At 39.4% G+C, this 22,353-nt stretch overlaps 1 protein-coding gene across 2 annotated transcripts in view; it reads right to left on the reverse strand.

Moving 5' to 3' along the window:
* LOC122029380 (isoamylase 1, chloroplastic-like) overlaps positions 1 to 21,196 on the reverse strand; it is a 41,885-nt gene extending 20,689 nt beyond the window's left edge. Inside the window, exons 1-11 of one of the 2 annotated variants that reach the window (XM_042588347.1) lie at positions 20,550 to 21,196; positions 20,278 to 20,460; positions 20,042 to 20,146; positions 18,955 to 19,107; positions 12,913 to 13,004; positions 12,301 to 12,442; positions 12,119 to 12,226; positions 11,872 to 11,957; positions 11,131 to 11,202; positions 10,939 to 11,065; positions 10,589 to 10,675 (exon numbers count right to left, since the gene is read on the reverse strand). In XM_042588347.1, the coding sequence (XP_042444281.1) occupies positions 10,589 to 10,675; positions 10,939 to 11,065; positions 11,131 to 11,202; positions 11,872 to 11,957; positions 12,119 to 12,226; positions 12,301 to 12,442; positions 12,913 to 13,004; positions 18,955 to 19,107; positions 20,042 to 20,146; positions 20,278 to 20,460; positions 20,550 to 20,924 (1,530 nt within the window). In that variant the 5' untranslated portion in view covers positions 20,925 to 21,196. The remainder of the gene's footprint in view (positions 1 to 10,588; positions 10,676 to 10,938; positions 11,066 to 11,130; positions 11,203 to 11,871; positions 11,958 to 12,118; positions 12,227 to 12,300; positions 12,443 to 12,912; positions 13,005 to 18,954; positions 19,108 to 20,041; positions 20,147 to 20,277; positions 20,461 to 20,549) is intronic. The other variant, XM_042588348.1, reaches the window with a different exon arrangement.
* Positions 21,197 to 22,353: the final 1,157 nt, after the last annotated feature.

Here is a 22,353-nt window from a genome sequence, read left to right on the forward strand (position 1 = left end):
GAATGTTAGGACTTTCAGAGCTTGCAATTAGGAAATGTTCTTGCTCGTAGATGTTTAAGTTCTGTGTTCTGAATTTGAGAAGTTCTGAATTTTCAGAATTCTCGAGAGAAACGACTGCGAAATCAGTTGCTCGAATTCAGATATCAGAAATCTGAATTATCAGACACTGATCGGTCTCGACGCCGATCGAGAACTCTGATCGGTCAGCGTCCGATCGGGGTCCTCCTTTGGCTCAGCTGATCGGTCCGGGGGACCGATCGGGAGAATTGGCAACGCGACAATCACAAATGTTCGGTCGAGGACGATCGGGAGGATCTCGCGACGATTCACATCGATCGGTCGAGGACCGATCGAAATCTCGACCTCTTGACCTCTGTTCGATCTCTAATCGGTCGAGGACGATCGGCTCTCTATGGTTCGCGGGAAGGCCCACGATCGATCGAGCACCGATCGGAGGGTTTCTGATCGGTCGAGGACCGATCGGACCCTTTGTGCGTTAAAATCGATCGATCGGACGCGTCGATCGATTACTTACCCCTCGTTAAATCCTCGACCTCCTCTCTTCGATCTTCTTCTTTCTCCATGACCCTAGCCACCGGCCCAGCGCCCTTTTCTTCCTCCGTATTCTCGACCCTTCGTCTTAAGCAGAAGGTCGAAATGGCACCGGGTAATCTCTCGATCTCTAATCTCTCTTATTGTCTTTGGCAGTTCACGTTATCATGTTTCTTACGGTGACTGTGGTTTGTGTTTGGTGGTTTGCCCATGGCCGGTGCTCTCTTTTTGTTTCCCATTGTCCAAATGGTTAGGAAGAAACCCACTAGTGGTGAGGGTACCTCTAAGGAACCAACCGAGAAATCCAAATCCAAGTCCAAAGCTCCTGCTACCTCCCGACCTCAACCGGCTAGTTCGGGGAGATTCCCCAACCAACAATTTGAAAAATCATTTAAGGAGAGGACTTTCAAATTACTCCCTTGTCGATCTGTTGATAAGAAGTTCATGCAGGAATCTTGTCCCTCTATTTTAGAAACCATTGCCTACTACAAGCTCGATTCTTTGGTTTTTCTAGAAAGGGACATCAACTTTGATCTAGTATCTGAATTCTATAACAACCTTCATCAGACTCCTGATGGTAGTTATAGAACAAGAGTGGCTAAGCAAAACGTTGATCTCAACATAATTGCCTTCTTTGAGTATTTAGGTTGTCGTTTGTGTTCGGGGACGGTGTTCTCCATCTATCCTGTTTTGCCTGAACCCGTACCTCATCCTCTTAATGTCTCTTCTGACTCGATCCATGAGTACTTCTTTGGACACCCCAGACAGGATGGATTAAATGAGTTGGATGACGACTTTCCCACATTTCCAGCCCTTAGCCTTTCTCCTCCTGACTATATCCTTTTTAAAGTGGTCACACAATGTCTTCTACCGATCACCACTAAATCGTTGGCAGAGATTCGCCCGTATCACTGTCTGATGCTTTACGGGTTACGTCGGCGTCTAGATTTTGATATCATGTCCAATATCTATGCATCCATCGTATTCCATAGCACGCCAAGCGGCGACAATGTCTATATGCCTTATGGGCATGTCATTACTGATTGGCTCGAGACTTTGGGTATAGATGTCTCTAAGGGGAGGTTGGTGAAGATGGTTCGCCAGGATTGTCGACTTGGGAAGCGTGCGTTTTCCAAATCTGGCATCCTCAGTCAGGATGGGACCATTAGGTGGATGGATGGGAGGGCACTGGGTGAGTTACCACTCCCACGACAGGTTGCTCGTCCTCCTGCTGCAGCTGCACGAGGAGATGGTGGCTGCAGAGTTCGATGGCCTGCGCCTCCAGATTGATCAGCGCTTCGATACTCTACAGAGACAGCAGTTGGCGACACATCAGGCATTTCTAGGATGGATGGCCGGCCATCCACCTCCTCAGCACTCCGCGGGCGAGCTACCCTCAGGCAGCAGCATGCCTCTTCAGGATTCCACTCTTCCAGCTGATGCTGCGGATGATCCTCTTGATGAGGATGTTGGCTGACATTCTCTATGTTTTGATTGTTTTGTTGATACTATGTCTTTGATACATTTATCTGAACTGGATGTTAGCTATGTTTCTTATATTCATGCTATTTATGATGCTTCACTATTCATGATACACTTATGATGTTTCATATGCCATTGTTTTTCATATACCGTATTTTTTTATGTGGATTAAGATTGAGGCGTTATTGGTTAAAAGGGGGAGGTGCTTGTCAGTCTTATTCATTATTTTACACCTTTTCGGTGTTTGACAAAGGGGGAGAGAATAATTAAGTTTAGAGACGATTTGACCTCTTTGAATCAATATAAAAAAAAAAGAGGAGAAGGTAACTGAGTTATATCCATCTTAGGGGGAGATCTTAATTTCCCTGAAATTATGGATATGAGTTTTTTAAACTTAAATTGTGTTGTCGAGATAAGGTTGTTGATGTCGACACGGATGTTGTTTATGATGGACAATGAGTTTGATGTATTTGAATCGATTAATTGAACTTTCAGTTTCGAGGTTATCTTAAATTGGTTAACTTTGATTGACTGATTAGGAAAAGTCAGGAGCTTGGCGCGGGAAATCTGGTGAGTGAAGTCGAGGCGGTGGTCTAGCGGGATGTTAGGCGGTTGGAAATCTGGTGAAGCCGGCGGGAAAAATCTTGGGGATGGGGTTGGGAAGAATCTGGTGAGTGGAGCGAGCGGTGAAATTCACAGTGAAATCCGGTAGGTGAAGTCAGATTGAATGGCATGTAGGCATGGTCGGAGAGGGTTCGTTGCGCGCTCTGCGGGCCGTCGGTGGTGACTTGGAAGCTTGACTCGAGACTCACGGCTTTGGATCGGTGCAGGCCATCGTCGTAACTTAACGCGGCTGATGATGGTGCGTAGGCCGATCCGGTTACTGTCGATGCGAGACGTCGACTTCGACTTAACTTGAGGTGTATCTTGTCGATCAGGGACCGTCGAGATAACTCGATGCTGTTGAGGTGGATCTTGTCGTCAGGGGACAATCGAGATGATCCTCGATAGGGGGTGGATCTTGATCGGTCTCTGGACCGATCGGTGAGTCTGATCGGTCCGCGCGGTCGGTTTCGATGGCGGTCGTGAAGGGTGGATCGGTCTTGGGACCCGATCGAACACGATCGGTCGCGAGCGATCGATGACGATAAATAGGCGTGGATCGGAGGCGGCCGATCCAGTATAACTTGTTTTCGTGCGCTTTCTCTTATTCGATTTGCGATTGCTTTTACCTATTCGTTTCTAACCATCTGCTGTAAGCTTTCTCGAGTTACAGATTCTGATTACTTGATGTTGGGTGAATTAATTAAGGATCATTAGTAGAAGGCGAAAAGCTTTTGCGTGTCTGTTGAGACAAACCAGTTTGGTAGCAGCGTCTCGTTCGATCTCTGTGGCGCCGTTTGGTGAAATCGACTTGACTTGATAGGTTGGCTTCAATGGTACGGTGGAAGCGAGGATGCCGTTGGTGGGGAGGACAATCGACGAGGAAGAAGCGTGATTGGCGGTCGTGACGTTGGATTTGCGAGATTTGAGGTTTCTTTGCGGGTTTGGCGAGAGTTCTAGGACGGCGTATGAAGGTGGAGGAGGCTCTCGTAATAATTGTGCTTTTCTTGCATGGAGAAAACTACGGAAGATTGAGCGATGTGCTTGTTCTTCGTGATTGTGGGGCTTCCTTTGATCATTTCACTTGAGCCCTTCTGTAAGTCTTGTGCTTAATTTCTTCTGTTGTTAAAGACTTTGTGGAGAGGTTACTCCAGGAGAGGAGAATCCTTTAGCGGATAGCTTAGGGGTGTGATCTAGAAAGATCGAGAGGATTAGTCCACCTTCGGACCCAGAGGAGTAGGGGCAGTTATCCCCGAACCTCGTAAATCTACGAGTTAGTGTCTGTGCTTTCTTGTTTTAGTTTTCTAATTCCTTTGCTTAACAAAGTTCTTGAAGAAATTTGTGTTTAGTGTTTTAAATATTCACCTGGCCATTAAGGTCCTGACACTAGGGATTGCAGGATTTGAGTGTTCCTATTCACAGGTGGAGTGGGATCACATTACCATGGACTTTGTGGTGGGTTTGAGGGACGGCGAGTCGTGGCCGATTTGGATAATTGATCGATTAACCAAATCCGCGCACTCTTAGAGATCAGGAGGGTGATTCTGGATCGATTAGCGGATCTGTATGGAGATCGTTAGACTATATGGTGTTCATTGAGTATCATTCGGATAGAAATCCATGGTTCACGTCTCGTTTTACAGCGAGTTTGCGGCGGGCCTTGGGCACTGGCTCCGTTTGATCTGACTTTCCGTCGGACGGATGGGCGATCGAGCGGACCATTCGAGACTTTAGAGGGATCACTTAGAGTGTGGATTCGATTAGGAGGACCATGCACGTTAGTAGAGTTTGCTTAAATGACTTCCGTATTCGGCCGGATGGCGTTTGAGGCGTTGTATGGTAGACTATCGGACACCCGTCCTCTAGGATGAGGTTGGAGAGGCCCATCAGCATGAGATCAGAGTTGGTCCGTATTATCGGACGGAGGATGTTAGAGGACCGTCGGAAGAGTTATGTTGATCGGAGGCGGATCACTAGAGTTCTCTGTTGGCGACCATGTATTTCTGCGAGTTTCACCATGAAGAGATTTAGCCTCAGAGGTAAGTTAGCTCCGCGGTACATTGGCCCTTCGAGATCTTGGAGAGGATCGGACTATAGCTCTGTTGGCATTACTGCGTCAACTGCGGTTGATGTATTCACGTATCGATCTTTGAGGAGATCATACATGACCCGACACGTGTCTTTGGCGGATATCCGGTTCAGTCGACTGGCGTCTGATGAGGAGATTTTAAGTGCAGTTTTGGACAAAGGAGGCGTCGGTTCAAACAAGACTATCGGTGGTTAAAGTCGGATGGCGCATCGTTCGGACGAGGCTACACGGAGAGCTCGAGGATACTATCAAGACTCGATATCCCCATCTTTTCCCTTGAGGTATGTGATTTAGTTTACCGTTCAGCATTTATACTCTTTACCTGTTATTAGTACTTGCTGATGGTAGATAACAAAATTTGGGGACCAAATTTTTATTAGTGGGGGAGAATGTAAAATACCGGAAATAGGCGAATATTAATAAGGAAATTTTCCGGAATTTTTGGAAATTTTTCGGGAATTTTTCGGAGCTCGTATGGACAAATAAACGGGGATAAAATTTGGGTTCCGGGAAAGCCTGTTTTGGCTACCCATTTATGTAAGGAAAAGTTAAATTTATTTATTTCTTTTCCTTTTCTCTTTCTTTGTTTTCGCCGAACTCTTCTCTCTGTTTCTTTCTCTCCCGCGCGCCTTCTTCTACCCGTGCCCTAACTGCTCGAGGCAGTTCTTCGTTTCTTCTCCCTCGTTCCTTCTTTATTCCGCACTCGATCCTTTTATTCCTCTCTATTCTCCCGATCCTCTGCCCTAGCCACATTGCGCCGCACACCCGAAGCCCTTTGCTTTTCTTCTCCCGAGCGCCGGCCGCCTCATCTGTGCTGGTCACCGCGCGCCCTAGCCTCCTGCCGAGTGTCGCTCCTCCTTTTTCCCCAAGCGCCGGCGACGCTCACCCCATCCTCACTGCCGCACCTTCGACAACCACTCTTCGCCGTCGCACACGATCCGCCGGCCGCCACTGAGCCCTGCCGAAACGGTTGCCCTCACTGGACCGGAGCAGCGCTGTCGCCTCTACCCTAGCACCCCTGTTTTCGCCACAGCCGACGCTGCCACTTCGTGCCGCTTCTCAGCCCTAGTGCCAATCTATATTTTCTTTGCCCTAGCCGAATCTTGAAGGTAAGGGTCATACCTAGCTACGGAATTAGGGTTGTGGCAGATCTCAGTTCATGTTCTTCCTTGTTTCAGATCTAGTCACGGTATAAGGTTTTGTTATTGGTTGCTTCCTAGGTGAACGACACCGTGAGTTCCAGCAGGGAGGACTTGCTGTGGTTTTCTTGGTTACGGCAGAAATTCCAACTAGTAGCACTCCTGTTCCAGCAATCAACAGGGTTGTGACTTCAAGGTATGTTGTAGGAAATTAGCTATGTGTGGTAGTTATATAATGGATCATATGTTGATGGGTTATGTGAATCTGGATGTTCGTTAGTGTTAACAAGAGGTGCTAATTTAGGTGAAATCATTGAATTAAGATGAATTGGGAGTTTAGTGGATTAACTGTGTTTAGTTATAGATCAAGGATTAAATTGAATATTGTGGTTAGTTGTTTATTTATGGTTGGATTATCTGGTGGTAAGTTGAAGACTGAATTGCCACTAGAATTGATTTAAGTATAGACTTAGATTTAAATGGAATTGATACTCTAGCTTCCTAATCGGATTAGGATTTAGTTTAGCTATTTTTGTTTTTAATGAAAATTAGCTAAATTGTACGATTTATCACAGGACTTTGACGCGAGACGAGTATCTCGGAGTCAGATTTGGATCATTTTATCGGAGGCGGGTACTTTTGACTTATTGTCTTTGATATGCTTAGTAGTGAGATTAACAAGTGCATTAATTATGTTCCTCATTTGTTTCGGTTAATCACTACCCGATTACCTGTTACCTGCTTGATTGATTGTTTGTTTTGCATTTCGTGTCGTTATGTACCTGATTACACATGCTCATAGGGGTAGTGATTGATTCCTTATTTGATCGGTGTACTTTGATATGATTTATTCTATACTTGGTCATTATATGTCCATGGTGGTTTAGTATATTACCGTACTTAGGGTCACGCACCATTTGCATGATTTGTCGTGTGATGATTGCTCCATTATTGTCGAGCACATCCAGTCTCGGTTTTCTTGTGCTACTTTCTGTTGTGTTGGGTATGCGTGTAGGCGTGTAGTACACGTCGGTTGTGCTCCATTGTTGCTTCTGTTGGTCCTCTTGGGTATTGTGGACGTGGTGCAACGTCGAGGATCCCTCCCGTAGTGTCTTAGGAGATAAGAGCGTTCGCTCCCCATTTATGATTTGGGGTGGAGTATGTATGTCGGCGTCATCCCGACTCGGTCACTCGTCGGGAGTAGTGATGCGAGTCTTGTGCTGGTCGTCTGTACCCATCCCACTCCCTTTGTTGTGAGTTGGGTGGCGTCGGGGTGACCGTGACATTGGCGTCATGCATGATATTTTATTGAATGTGTTTGTGTTTGCTACGTTTATATCTGCGTATTGTTTGGATACCTATGTTTGGCCGTACATCAGTTTCTATACCACTCGGTTGTTTGTCACGATACAGTCTGGTTAGTCGTTTCTCCTGTTTTACTTCGGTTTGCATTTACCTTTATTCTATCAGGAGACTGTACGCATGATTAGTGCTAAGTGTTATTTCCTTACTTTGCATATCAATTGTACCTGCTGAGTGTTGGACTCACCCCGCCTCCATTGTTGTTATATTTCAGGATGATGCTGTCAGGAGAGAGTTCTAGTTGCTGGTCCCCTGAAGACCCCGAAGACTTATGGATCTTTTGGTTTTGTTTTGCTTCTTATTTGACCATGTTTACACTTAGTTTCGTTTGACACCTGGATATTGTATGGATTTGTCCTTGTTGATGGATTTTTATTCGATATCTTTTACTACATGCCTGCCTAGATGGCAGAAGAGGTAAGTTGGTTTTATTGCCGGTTTTGAGCTTTACGAGTGTAGTGGAGTAGGAATATGTTTTGAGCTTTACGAGTGTAGCTGAGTAGAGTTGTTTTCGAGTCATCTTATTACTGCTATGTTTGTCTACTATTAAACTGCGTGGTGATTGTTTTATTTTTTTGTTATTATTCCAGCCGCATGTGGCTAAGGTATATAGTGCATGTAGAAAAGTTTCAGATTGTCCGCTGTACAGGGGAGATGTTGCCGAAATTTCTTCGGACAGGGACTCCTCCGGGGCATGGCATTTATTCATTTAAAAAAGAATTGGTAGCTTTAGCTTAAATATAAGCAAAACCCCATGAAATCAGACGCCTCATTTCATACAATCATAGGCTATGAGAGGTAAACAAGAATAGAGAAACTTCTAACATGAGAAAATGGATGAGTTATCTATCGGTGCAATCATGCCCCAAGTAATAGTTTAAGTTAGGTGCATTTGTGCTGCTGAGTTAGGTATATTTGTGCCACTGATAAGTATCCATTGAGTTTGTTAGGACCTGATAAGTTGCACATGAAACTTGACGTGATCCAGTTATGATAGTTGACTTAGTGCAACCAAGTTAATTTGGTTTGACTTGATGGCTTAAAGGTGATTGACAAAGAATATGAGACATTCGAGGGAAAATACTAGTAAGGTGGGCTCTAGGACAAGCAACATGGAGGAAGTGATATTTCTACAATTTTGAGAGCATGGAAAAAGGAAAGCTCTGTAAGTGACCCAACAAAGGATAACATATAGAGTAAAGCAAGCTTGATGCACCCAAAGAACTAAGAACCTAAAGTAAGAGAAACTCTAGGATAACATAAGAGGTTGACTAAATAGGTGACCTAGAGAAGGATGGAGTAAGGTTAAGAGCTTGAAGCATCCAAATGACTGAGGCCTTGATAGGAGATAGACTCTTAGGAAATGTAAAAATGTGACAAATAATACCTCGAAGATAGTAAACTATGAAAGATTATGCGTGAAGGCTAAATTGGTGGGTAAAATCAGTATGGGCTATCTAGTTTGGCTTGCAAACATACTTTAACTAAGGAATAAAAAGCTTCTATTTGTAGTGTTCAATCAAATCTCAATCATGGAGCTTTGAGCTAAGATGAGTAAAATGAGGATCCTCAAACTCCATTAAGGAATGACCTAATCGACTGCAAACATTCTGCTTGGGGTGAGAATGCTCGTTGTTAGGCTTGAATCAATTGAATAAGGTTTGAGTCAATTGAAATGTCGATCGTTGGCAACAAATAATTTTCAAATTCCAATCAACTAACATGGGATTTTAGTCGATTGATGTGGGATTTAAGGCCTCTATATAAGCGTTGGATGTGTATTATCTCAGGAAGTATGCACAAATTTGACACTAACAAAAAAAAAAAAGAGACCAAGTACAATTGGTAGACTTCTACTAACTATATACTTGTAAGGTTTTCTCCACCTTGAGTAAAGGAGTTTTATAAAGGGATTGCAAAGCATAATCCACCTAATGGATCGAAAGATTATGGAGTAGATTTTAAGGTCCGAACCACATAATCCTCTCTTAGCATCGCTCATTCTTTAATTCTATTTTAGCAGTGTGTATATTCAAACACCCACAAACACTAACGAATACTAAGAAGTTTTATTTATCCTTTTGTAAGTGCAAGAGAAGGTAAATTTTCATTTGCAAATCCACGACCTATTCACCCAACCCCCTCTCCAATACATCAGCATCAAGAACCTAAAATAGCTTCTATGAGAAATCATGAATAGAGGTTGGTGGACGAGAACTATAATTTTATTTATTTCTTGTCTACTTCCCTTGCATCCTCCTTTTTCCCCTCCCCATCTACCAAATTGACAAAACTATTCCATTTTGGCACATGTCAGTACCACTATACAACAATCTAGTAAAGCATTAAACCTGTTCCATTGTTAGGATTTTATCAAGGTATTAAAGTAGTCCAAGAGGAACTATTAGAACAATGCCTAGTGTCAAGGAAAGGACTAGCCAACATTAAAATAATATGAAAATATTAAAGAGAAGTATAGTAAATTAAAAATAATTAATATGGATTTATATGGACAACAATTATATTCCCTAATCAATTAATGCAAACTTACAATAAAAAAATGTTTTAATTGATAATAAGCACTAAAATAAAATATTTTATATTTCATTGCAATAAAAAATCAATGTTGATATTAAATTAAAAAAAGAGAGAGAAAAAGATATAAGAGAGGAGGGAGAACACACTTATGGAAGAGAAGGGAAAAAATTATCGCAAAGATGCAAACAATAGACATCTAGTGAAAATTGTGAGGCGGCAAAAGTTGTGGGGTGGAATGCTTGGACGAATAAGGGGTATCATTAGGCTAATAAGGAAAATTAGGGTTATTTTCTAATATCAAACGAACCAATAACTTAAAAAAAATATCTATTTTTTTCCGTAGAATTGCTTTGACAACCTAGTCAAACCACTTAGGCCACCAAGGTTGCCTAGGCAAATCTTTAAGCCTGATCCAAATTGCCGAGGTCACCTAGACAATTTGAGTCGTTGAGTCAATTTACCCAAGTTGCTTTTTAAAAGAGACACTAATTATGGATTACCTAGCAACTAGGAAAAGTGCTACCTTACCAAAGCCACCTAGGCAATCACCTTTTAAAATGATACATTTTATACTTGAACAGATGTAATAAAGAAATATTAAACCATTTATTTAATGAAACACTTCATTAGCATAGCATTACTTCTTCGAAAACTAGCCTACCAATTTTTACACATTGTCAAGTATTTACTCTAGCAATTAGTTCCCATCATGATTTAAATTGTCCATTAGTAAAAAATATGATCCTGTTACAATATTGCACCAAGTTTGAAAAAAGAATCATAAATTTAGACACTCTAGTGAAGCATGTGATAAAGTTCGAACCTTCCCATTCCACTCGGACCAAATACCAAAATGTGGAAAACTACCAACTTGATAAAGACCACCAGCATCCCATGCTTCGGCAATTAACTATTTGAAAGACAAATGGAGAGAAAAACAGTAAGACAACACACAACAGGAAGTTACAATTAGCTAGAAAAGAATGACTACCAATCTAAAACATAAAGTGCAAGAACAATAATAAAAAATATAGTCCTTTTGAATCTTTCAAATGATGAAGTAATTTTGCAGGCTGATGGCCCATTAAATTTGAACATGCTGGCACTTTTACATCATCTGACTACAATAACACTTAAATTTAATGTTTTTCTACAAGAAAATTCACTGGTTACCTTGACTTTGGAAAGAATTGGATCATTGCTGATCATTTCAATGAGTGAAGGACTATTAAGGGGAGCTCCAGTTGTCAGCATATCCCCTTCTATTGGTTTTCCAAAAACATTTACTGGATCACATAGGCTTCAAAAAAAGTTTGAATACATGAGAAGATATGTAAAATGGAAAAGCAGAGTGAAGAAGCAAACCTGCAACCTCTGGTCATAATTGATGCAAGATCAAACCGAAATCCATCAATATGCATTTCTGTAGCCCAATATCTACAACAGAAAATCTGAATTTCAGGTTGCAGGAGAAGGTGGAACACATAATGTCATCTCTTTTCTTTTTTATGAGAAATCAACAAGAAATAAGAGAACTTACAAACTCCAAATTTACATGGGTTAGAATTTAATCAGCTTTTATACAAAATTTTGACTAGTAGAGCAACTGAATGATCCAATGTCTTTCAATAAGGTATCATCAAATTAAGATCAGTTTTCTTATCCAAACCTATTGTTCTATACACAAGACCACGAGATTACAAGAGTGGTTTCCGACACTAAAGGATGTTCTATATCAATAACAGTGTTTAAAGAAAAAACCTACGTTCTTATCCAAACCTATTTCAGTTAGATATCATCATATGAATAATGGACTGGAATTACATCCCTCAGCAAATAATATAGAAAATAAAACTGTATAGTGTTGGATTTTTTTTTCAAAAATAAAAAGGCCATCAACTGTGCCGTGCAGAAAATGCTATTGAAAGAAAATTACATTAAGAAACTTCCTGGAGAATGCTAAGGAAATGCACCAAAAATGACAACTTTATATGAACTTTCCCATAAGATTTTAGCCTAGTTCATGTTTTATGAAGGCTATTAAAAGAAAGCTCAATACATAATAAAAGGTCCAAAGTTAGACACAAAATAAACCAAAAAGTCTACCTTAAACAATCGATTATAAATTGACGAACCACTGGATGATTACAGTTGAAGGTATTGCCACAACCTGAATAGTTGTAAAACTCACCCTGTCCAAAAAAAGGAGGAATTAAACAAGATCATATGTAACTGATGAATTAATCAGAATCCTGTCCTTGAGCACAGCGAATGTGTAAATAAAAGAAAGAATTCCTTGAGCATGTTCTACAAGTTCTGACAGGAAGGATTGCACACTAAAAGGAAAGTTAACCTTTGGAGCAAGCATATAATATGTGCTGTTGTCAATGCCCCTGAATGAAAATATAGGACCATTCTCATTCCCTTCTGCTGTATGATTGAAAACCACATCCAACAGTACCTAAAATAAGTTCCATAAGGTATGAACATTGGAACTAGCAGGACTAAAAAAAATGGGTGCAAACTCCTGGTTACCTCAATTCCTCGCTTATGAGCTTCCCTAACAAAAGTCTTGAATTCATTTATTGCATCAAGGCCACAGTTACTTGCACCAACTGATGAGTATCTTATCATAGGTGAAAAGTAATTTATTGTAGAGTAACCCCAGAAATTCAACCTGAGAACACCAAGAGGAAAATCAATTTCAACAAGAATCATTTTCCATGATAAAATGATAGGAGATAAGATCAAGTCCAAGTTGTTATATATATATATATTTATAGAATTGAAGCCAATAATATGCTAAATAGGCTGTTTAGAAGAAAAAAAATGCAAGAATAGAACAACTCAAGTTCAACAGCAAGAAATCAGCTAAGTTAAGGGTTTGCTAATTAAGAAAATTGGTATAAATCTGATCTAAGATTCATTGTGTGAGAAACAATCTTATTAAACCAGATATGGAGATTAATAACAGAGTATCATTATTGCTCTATAGTCCTGTTTAGAAGGCAATTTTGATCAAGTTAGTAATATATTATCAGACAAAAAGTAACCTGCATCAGAGCAGGGAAATGAAAAACGTTGTCAAGTTAGATGCATATAGTAGAAATCATAAATTCACATACTAACATTTGTCAATTGACATACTTGTTCTCACCAAGAACAGAATTGTGGCTGAAATACTCCAGCTCATTGAATTCCTGGCATGGCATTAGTTCTATACAGTTGATTCCTAGTTCCTGCATGATTTCAGAGATCAGCTAACCAAAACAAGTTGGAAAACATCATGACTCTTTGTTGGAAATTGGTTTTCATTACCCATTAATCGGATAAGGATATTAACAAATTATTTCACAAGTGGATTATCATAAACCAACAAGTAGATTATCATAAGGCAATTTTGAATGAAAATTAATGTTCAAAACTATTCGAGTAATAAGGGTAGATATGACTTGACCAAAAGATGAATCGTGAACATAAATGCATGAATGCACTAACTCAATATGTAGTGTTTAAAAAAAAACGGTTCACTTAAATAAATCAAAAGTTATGAATTTAAGTAATTAATATGTTAATAGGTTAACGAACCCAGCTCGATTTGCTAGCAACTCAACCCAGCTTACCCTTTTAAATACACGTCTTATATTTTGTCCCTCTCCCCTAATCCTTGAAGTCGTCGCCCTCCCCACACCCCCTATCTGAACCCTAGCATCTTTGGAGAAGATAGGTTAACGAACCCAGCTCGATTTGCTAGCAACTCAACCCAGCTTACCCTTTTAAATACACGTCTTATATTTTGTCCCTCTCCCCTAATCCTTGAAGTCGTCGCCCTCCCCACACCCCCTATCTGAACCCTAGCATCTTTGGAGAAGATAGAAGAAGAACCTCATCGGAACACTTAAGGTCGTGTTTTTCCTATGTCTCGCTAGTTATCTTCCGTAAGAAAAACACCAAGGCAAGGTTCCCTTTCGTTGTTTTTGCATTTACTGCACCATATGGATCATAGTATGGTATTTTGATATGTGTTACATTTAATTTTGGAATTGGTTGTTAAGATTTGACGAACTCAACCCAGCTTACCCTTTTAAATACACGTCTTATATTTTGTCCCTCTCCCCTAATCCTTGAAGTCGTCGCCCTCCCCACACCCCCTATCTGAACCCTAGCATCTTTGGAGAAGATAGAAGAAGAACCTCGTCGGAACACTTAAGGTCGTGTTTTTCCTATGTCTCGCTAGTTATCTTCCGTAAGAAAAACACCAAGGCAAGGTTCCCTTTCGTTGTTTTTGCATTTACTGCACCATATGGATCATAGTATGGTATTTTGATATGTGTTACATTTAATTTTGGAATTGGTTGTTAAGATTTGACGAAGTTTTATCGATTTTGGTTGAAAAATCTGGATGCTAGAGGGACTCGAAGTTGCTACTGTCTTGTAGGGGTTGTTTGGGTGAAGGAAGAAGGATCGACGATAGGGATTTGGATTTTTCTTTCAGGGTTGTTCGAGTGAAGAAAGAAGGGGGCCAGAAAGGGGGGTTGCGAGGTGAGGTATAGTGACCGGAGAAGGATGGATGGGAGGGCACGGGGGCAGGATCCTTTTTTTCGCATTTTTATTTTTATTTACCTCACATCTATTAACACGTCAAACTCTATTATCATAATTGCTAGTAGAATGTTGATGCACACAAGTTGACTGTTTGTAGGATAGCTAACGGTTTGTTTTAGCATGCAAGCAAATCATTTTATTTATTTAGCAATGTCTTCCTAGGCATGAAAAGTAGTAATGCTCTGTTTTTAATAATGTGATCCAAGGTTTAAAATTTCGACTCGTGCCGAGATTTCGGTCTTGGCCTGGAACGATACGGTTTCAGTACCGTATCATACCATGTCGATATAGTTTCGGTATTTTTTAAATATAAAATATATTAATTAAAAAATAAAAGATTTAACATAGATATTTAAAAAATAAACAAGCTAAAAAATAATCTTAAAAAAGGAAAAGATATGAAAATAGATAAATAAATAAATAAATAAAAATTTTATTATAATTTTTAAATTAAAATAAATGAAATATAAAATTAATTAGATAATTGTATTAGGGTTTATAAACCTCTTTAGATTATCTTCATCTTAGTTAGGAGTTGATTAAAATAATTAACCTAAGTTTAATTAAAAAAAATTAAAAATCTGACACCACTCGCGAGCTAACATGACTTTATCACTGCGGCGGGACTGTGCGACCCCTCAACCATGGCTGCGGGGATCGTGTGCCTCCTCCGGTGCGACCGCAGTGGTCGTGCGACTCTCTGCAGCGGCCGCAAGGTCGCGCGACGCCTTCGCGGTTGGAGCGAAATGATTATGTGACCCCTCCGTTGATATTGTGGGGTCAAGCGACCCCTCCCTGCGGCCATGGGCTGCGCAACACGTCGCAACTGTCGCGGGTCTGGTGTCGAGTTGTGTCGATGCCGGTCGCCGGGTGGAACGAGACGTTTCGCCCGTTTCGACAGTCTAGGCACGACACTTTAAACCATGATGTGATCTGTATGTGATAATATGACGGGTAGAGGAATCCGGCCTAAGAAGAGTCCGATGAATTTTACCAAAACAAAAGAGGTTTGAAAATCTGGCTTAAGAAGGGTCCGGTGAACCTTACTGAAGTATAAGGGTTTAGGAATCCGACTTAAGACGGGTCCAATGAACCTTGGCAACCTAGTACTAGGATAAAAGTTCGGCCAAATGATCGGAAGTTGAAGTATAAAGTAACTACATCTGATGAACTGAATTCTTGTAATTTATGAGGAGGAAATTCATGAAACTAATGTCATTGTTTTCCATTTCTTATATGGTAAATTATAAAAAAAGAAAAGAATATTTCTTTTAAATGTGAACGGATGTTAATTTTATAAATGGTTGAATTTGTTGTGTCTTTAGACTCACTAAATCCATATAGTGCAAGTAATGAGGAGGTAGAAGGACTTGACAGATGAGCTTTCTTGTACCTGGTAGTGGGCCTCTTTTATTTATCTAATTTTCTACATGCGTTAGGATGTTGGGTCCTAATGTTGGTGTAAAATTATGTGATTGATAGTCGATTTAAGTCTCTTTCACTAATTGGTTGCACTTTCTGCTCTCTTGAAGAATTATTTACTATTATGATATTTAAACACAAATGTATTTTGGTATCATGTTAGATCAGTTCATAATGCATAATCTTTAGAGTTGAGTTGTTTAATTCGAATCGCTTAAATATGTGTACTACATGTTTGATGAAAGGCATGAAAAAGGTTCTAGGATGTTTCACAATATGCATGAAAATATTAACTCTTGTTGATAAGAGGTGTTTAGAGGATTCATAGTTAAAATCAGTTAGGAAATTAGGATTTCTCAAATCCCAAAATAGAGTTACAAATGAGACCAAATTATTATGGGATAAATTTGATTGGGAATTAGTTTAATTTCAATTAAATAAGTAAAAGGAAAAAAAAATGTTTGTAGTCAAATGACCAAATAGCTACCACACTCATTGCATGGTGCAAGAGTATCCAATAATGAACAACAAGCGAACACAAAATACACTTCTCAGAATAGACACAAAACCAATATTCAGCATGCATGCATGTCTGGATGGCATAGTCACATCCCATTAATAGCTACCACGTTCGTTGTGGTGCAAGAATATCCAATAATAAACAATAACAATAACAACAACAACCAAACCTTATCCCGCTAAGTGAGGTCGGCTATATGAATCATTTTACACCATTGAGCTCTATCTCCTATATCATCATTTATACTTAAATAAATTTTATCTTATTTTATTATTGATAACCAAGTCATTTTTGGTCTTCCTCTTCCTCGTTTGATATGCGTGTTTGTCATAGTTTCACATCGCCTAACTGGAGCATTTATGGATCATCTAAGTACATGATTGTACCATCTTAAATGTATCTCTCGGAGTTTTTCCTAAATAGATGCAACTTTGACTTTCTCTCTAATGCTCTCATTTCTTATTTTATCCATTCTCATATGTCCACACATCCACCTTAACATCCTCATTTCTATAACTGTCATCTTCTACTCATGTGCTCGAGTCATAGCCTAACATTCAGCTCCATATAACATAGCAGGTCTAACTGCGGTTTTGTAGAATATTTTTAAAGTTTTAGAGATAATTTACGGTCATATAAAACACCCGACGCTCTCTTCTATTTCAATCATCCTGCTTATATTCTATATAAGACATCTCTCTCAATCTCTCTATTATTTTGTAAAAATGATCCTAAATATCTAAAGCTCTCGGTTCCGAGCAACTTATCATCTCCTATCTTAACAATTATCTCATTATGTCTAATATTGATCTACTAAGCTTAAAATCTTTCCCTTCTAATGTTTTCCACTAAGATTCTAGTTTAGTAAACAACAAGCGAATACAAAATAACCTTGTCAGAATAGACACGAAAGCAATATCATGCATGCGGGCACATCTGGATGGCATAATCTCAAACACACTAGGTAGACCAACAATAAAGGGGCAAACTACAAAAGTCACATCCCATTAATAATACCACTTCACCCTTGTGAAGTAATCTTTTATGCCTATAAAATAAACCCCAAACTTCACTCTCAACTCACTCAAATCTCAAGTAGCATACTCTTCTTGAGTTCTCTTCACTCCTCTCCTCTCTGAGAATTCCCATACATCAAAAGTTCAGACTTAGAATTTAAAGTGCTCCTATTTAAAGTCAAAAGCCATAATTACTAATAAAACGTAAGCACCACCTAGGTGGGACAATTTTATCTAAATTAGAAAAGGTCAACCCTTACCTTGACATTACCACTCACTCAAAAAGGAATGTCAATATCCCAAAAGGGTCTCTCAACAACGGGCAATAGTAAGTCATTGACAACTCAATCCAAACAGGCGTGTTAACTAATCCCAAAGGGGTGCATCGACTAATTACTAGGTGGCATATGTAGTCATACTGGCAACCCTATCAGATTGAACTATTATTTAGAAAATGCTCGTTGTCCAATTGGAGATAGTTGGATCAACAACGAAAGTTTCAACAAAACTTCCCCTCTCTATTTAAATATTAAAAGTTCAATTTAATTATTCAAGACAATCCTAGAGATTTATTGATGAATATTGGAGTGAAATTATTTGGTAGATATTAATAGTATTAAAATAATTAGCAAAAATGCAAAGGGTAATTGAATCTATTGCTATGATAACAACCAAAGAAATCTTTCTAATCTTGTAGATGTTTAAACATACTAGATTTTAGATCTCAAGTGCTATATAAAAATATCACACTTTATCACAAATAAGCCTCATTATTTATAACTGTATCAGTGTACAGATTGTGAAAAAATTTCTTCCAGACATACAGTGGATTGAGAAAATTTTTTTTTAAAACCCCTAAAATTCCACTATTGCCAAATTTCAATATTTTCAAGATGCCCACAAACTTGACAAGAATCTTACAAAATATGGAAGTAAACTAATCAGGATTTGTTAAAATATAAGCAAAACCTTGAAAGCATTGCCACTTGGGGGAAATTGCAAATAAAAATAAACTTTGAGGCTAATTATGGTACAAATACAGGAGATAATAACAAATTGATGCTTGTTATGCGCATCTGAAACTACATATTTATGTTCTAATCTTTCAGAACATGCAATAATATGTTGTCTTTACATCTTATCGTTGACTACTAGGTCTATTATACAGTTTCAGGTAAAAACAATTTATCTTCAAGGTATCATAGAAACAATGCTATGGATAGTCCCAAGATAGAAACTAAAGCACAAAATATAGAAACTAAAACACAAAATGTTCAAAAGGTGAAAACCATGCTCTTTGTACTTATTAATACCAATATGTGATGAAAAATTTGTCTTTACCAAAGCAAAAAAGATTTCTATCTGCTTAAGTCCAGATTCTTGTTTGAAATTGCTACTTAATTGTAATGGTAAGAATACCTCACAATGCCATAACTAATAGCAGAGAATTTTGCTTCCAACTTGATGTGAACTAGAAACCATCTGAACTATAACCTGATATGTGTATATAATCTCTCTTGTCCCAAAAACTATTACACAAGAAACTGGCACTTAAAACTTGAAATGGAAAAGAAAAGTACAAACCAGCATTATGTAAAATTTTAAACCCATAGAATATATCTGTACCTTCAAATAATCCAGCTTCCTTATTGCACCTAAGTATGTCCCACGAGAATCTATCTCACTAGAGTCATGCATTGTAAAGCCACGTAGATGCATTTCGTATATTATAAGATCCTTTTGAGGGTACTGAAGAGGCATATCTCCCTCCCAATCAAACTAAAGAAAGAAAGAAAGAAAGAAAGAAATATCAAACGAAGCTCAATATTATAGTAAACATATTTTGAGTCCCAAGACAACTTCAAGTTAAAAGCAATTAATTTGATCAAATAAGTGTATTAGTTAAATTTTATAATCCAAGCTGATAAAGCTAGCTAGAAGACTTGTGAAAGTTCACCTGACACATAAAGTTACCTGGTAAAACACCATCATACTTTGTTATTCTCCAGTCCATAAGATGCAAAATTAATACATCTAGCAGCTTCATATGAAATTATAAATTGCTCTTCATATGACCATAAACCCAATGCTTCTCTCATGAATCCTATCCATAATAATCTAGATTTGTCCATGTTTTCCATCTTCTAATCCAGGTTAAAGGTTAAATTGGAAATTCGAATATAGATTTTAGTATATTGTAGATCACGTTCTGAATATGATGAATCTTGTCACAATTGTCTATGGTAAAATATTGTTTCATTTGCATGCCTCAGAGGGTTGGAATTTCTAGTTTGTTGTAAAGATTAGCTCATGATAAAGAACAAGATTAATATGGCCTACCTCCTACTAAGAAGAATCAATAAATTAAACAAAGAGACAAGTATCTTAGTGGTTTTCTGCTTTGGCAGCCATCACTTTGACTAGAACAAGAACTGGCTAGAGTGACAAAGGCTCCAACCAAGATGAGGCAAAGAGAGAGGAACCTCTCGTTCTTAGAAGAGGGTTTATTGAAGTGTACAACCTCCTAGATCTCAGTGGAGCAATCTTGTGAACATGCTACCAAAGGAAGCCTTCATTCTTCATGAAAAATTTTACATTGTTTTTGCTATGAAACCTGAACCTCAATGGAGAGGCTTCATCCAGAAGTTACATTATGCTGGAGACATCAATTTGCCTATGTTGTAATGTTTGAAACGAAACTTTATTAGTTTACATTTATGCATACTTCATTCTTCAAAACTGGTATCATGCCTGCCATCTGGGGCCAACAATCACCTCCAGGTCCTGGGATTCCATATTCTTCTCTGCTTATCACTGCCTAAATAAATCAGGAAGTTACACTGAGACATATCAGCGAATATAAGATGAGCAGAACATCAATCCATAGGAAAAGTACAAAAAGCGCCTAATTCTAAAAGCATATAACTAGAGTTTTATGGTAAAACAAACCTTAGCATAAGGATCCAACAGAATCCGGGAAAAATCAAAGTAATGGCCTTTTTCAGGAGAACGCTTCCCATCAAACTTGTAGCCATACAACATGTTTTCAAATTCCCCTTGAAGAAAAACATGCCAAACATCCCCAGTCTTATTTACCAAAGGGTCAAGGACAACCTCCTCCGTTACTCTGTTCTGCAAATGCAGAGGAGAAAATAAACTGCATATGGCAATTGCATAACAAATCAATCAGATCGGACCCAAAACATAGAGACAGAGCTTACAGTCTTCAGATCGGAGATCGTGAAAAGGCACAATACTGCCGCCGTGGCGCAGCTAGAGTAAATAGCAAAATTGACACCTCCATCGCAAGCCGTGGCACCAAGCGGCAAAGGGCCGCCAGCGAGTACATGAGAGGGAGCCAACCCCGGCCCCTCGATGACCACGGTCCCCACCTCGGCAGCGCCCACGACACTGGCATTGCTCACCAAAGACTCCATCCTCCTCGAATCAGAAGAAACCCTCAAGCTCAAGCTCACCGGATGGCTAAAAAGAGCACGTCTTCCTCCCATACCAACTGGAAGCCCGGAATACTTTGTCCGAAATAGATCGCAATTGGCTGCGAAACTGAATCGTGAAGCGATCTGGGATAAGGCCATCCGCACTGCGGATCGAGGAAGCGAATTGAAGAACACAGCAAGAAGCGGAGGAACGCGTAGGGAATGGAAGCGAGCGCAAGGATTAGGCTTCCTCAAGGGCGGAGCGCAAGGGAGGTTTGTGCCAGTTTGCAGAAGCGAAGGAGGAGGCGGAGGTTAGGCTTAGGCAAGCTGTATTTATAAGAGAGCGTTCCTCCGACGAGGCCTTTAACACCTGGCCACTCTACACCGGAGAAGGCGCTTTTCCCTTTGTCAGTAACAAGTGTGATCGCCTGTTAATTTTGGACACTGTTCACGAAATTGTCGTCGCGAAATTGTTGTGATGGTATTGAGACCCACTGACGGACCAAATTTCGTACACGTTAAGAACAGATAATCCTCAACTGTGAACTGGGTCCTCCGTCTCGTACTTTTCCGGGAAACGTGACCATTAATGAGAATATAACCGTTCGATGCGAATCTCACGTCCCCTGTTCAACACTAGCTCAAATTATTACATAATATTGTAAAATAATTCATTTATGTTTGGACACAGCATCTAAGACCCGACCCGACCCCGGGCTGGGTTTAGCCCGGGTCGGTAACTTGGTCAATAGATTGCTCATTGACCTAGTTCAGGTTCATTAAATGTAAAATCGGCGAACCGCTAGTTAATCATCAGTTCGACCCGTCGATTCAATAGATTTTTTTCCCTGTTAATCGACGGTTCCTAGCCGTTGGAATCGTCGATTTCTTAGCCATTGAGGGAGGGGTGGGAGGCTTTTTTGAATATTTTTTTTCAACGGTTACGATTATTTGATCATTTTTTTTTTGATAAATAACTATGATTTTGTGTTTGTTACTATTCAAACTCTATAAATAGAGAGTTCATTTTATTATTCTCACACATATCTTCTCTATTCTTAATCTCAATTTCATTTTTGTCTTCATTTCTACGCACTTTTGTTTCCAATTTTTAATTAAACTGGAAGGAGGTCGTATAGGTGCATCATCTTGAGTTCGAAAGTGAAAGGAAATACCACAGAAGGAGAACCCCAATATTCAATCAACCGATGATGAGATCGAGCACCTATCGAATCTAACACCCGAAACATAAGGAAGTACCGATACAATTACTTCTAAGGTTCAGGAAATTCCTCCTCTAAAGTCTTCTATTTTCACTAAACATTTTGAAAAAGTTACTCTTCCGTCGGGAGAAATACATGTAAAATGTAAGCACTGCAATGCTTCCTATAAATTCCAAGCCGGTGGCAACTATGGGTCGTTGAAACAACATGTAAAAACGAAGCATCTGACGGAATATGAATTCGACCGTTCTCAAACACAATTATCAAAATTTTCTTCAACTAGCGGTAGCACTGATTCCGGTTTATTTTTATATTAGGATAATAAATTAAGAGAATCATTAGCTAAAGTTGTTTCCGTAGAACAA

The sequence above is a fragment of the Zingiber officinale genome, chromosome 10B, assembly GCF_018446385.1.
Source record: "Zingiber officinale cultivar Zhangliang chromosome 10B, Zo_v1.1, whole genome shotgun sequence".
NCBI classification, from domain to species: domain Eukaryota; kingdom Viridiplantae; phylum Streptophyta; class Magnoliopsida; order Zingiberales; family Zingiberaceae; genus Zingiber; species Zingiber officinale.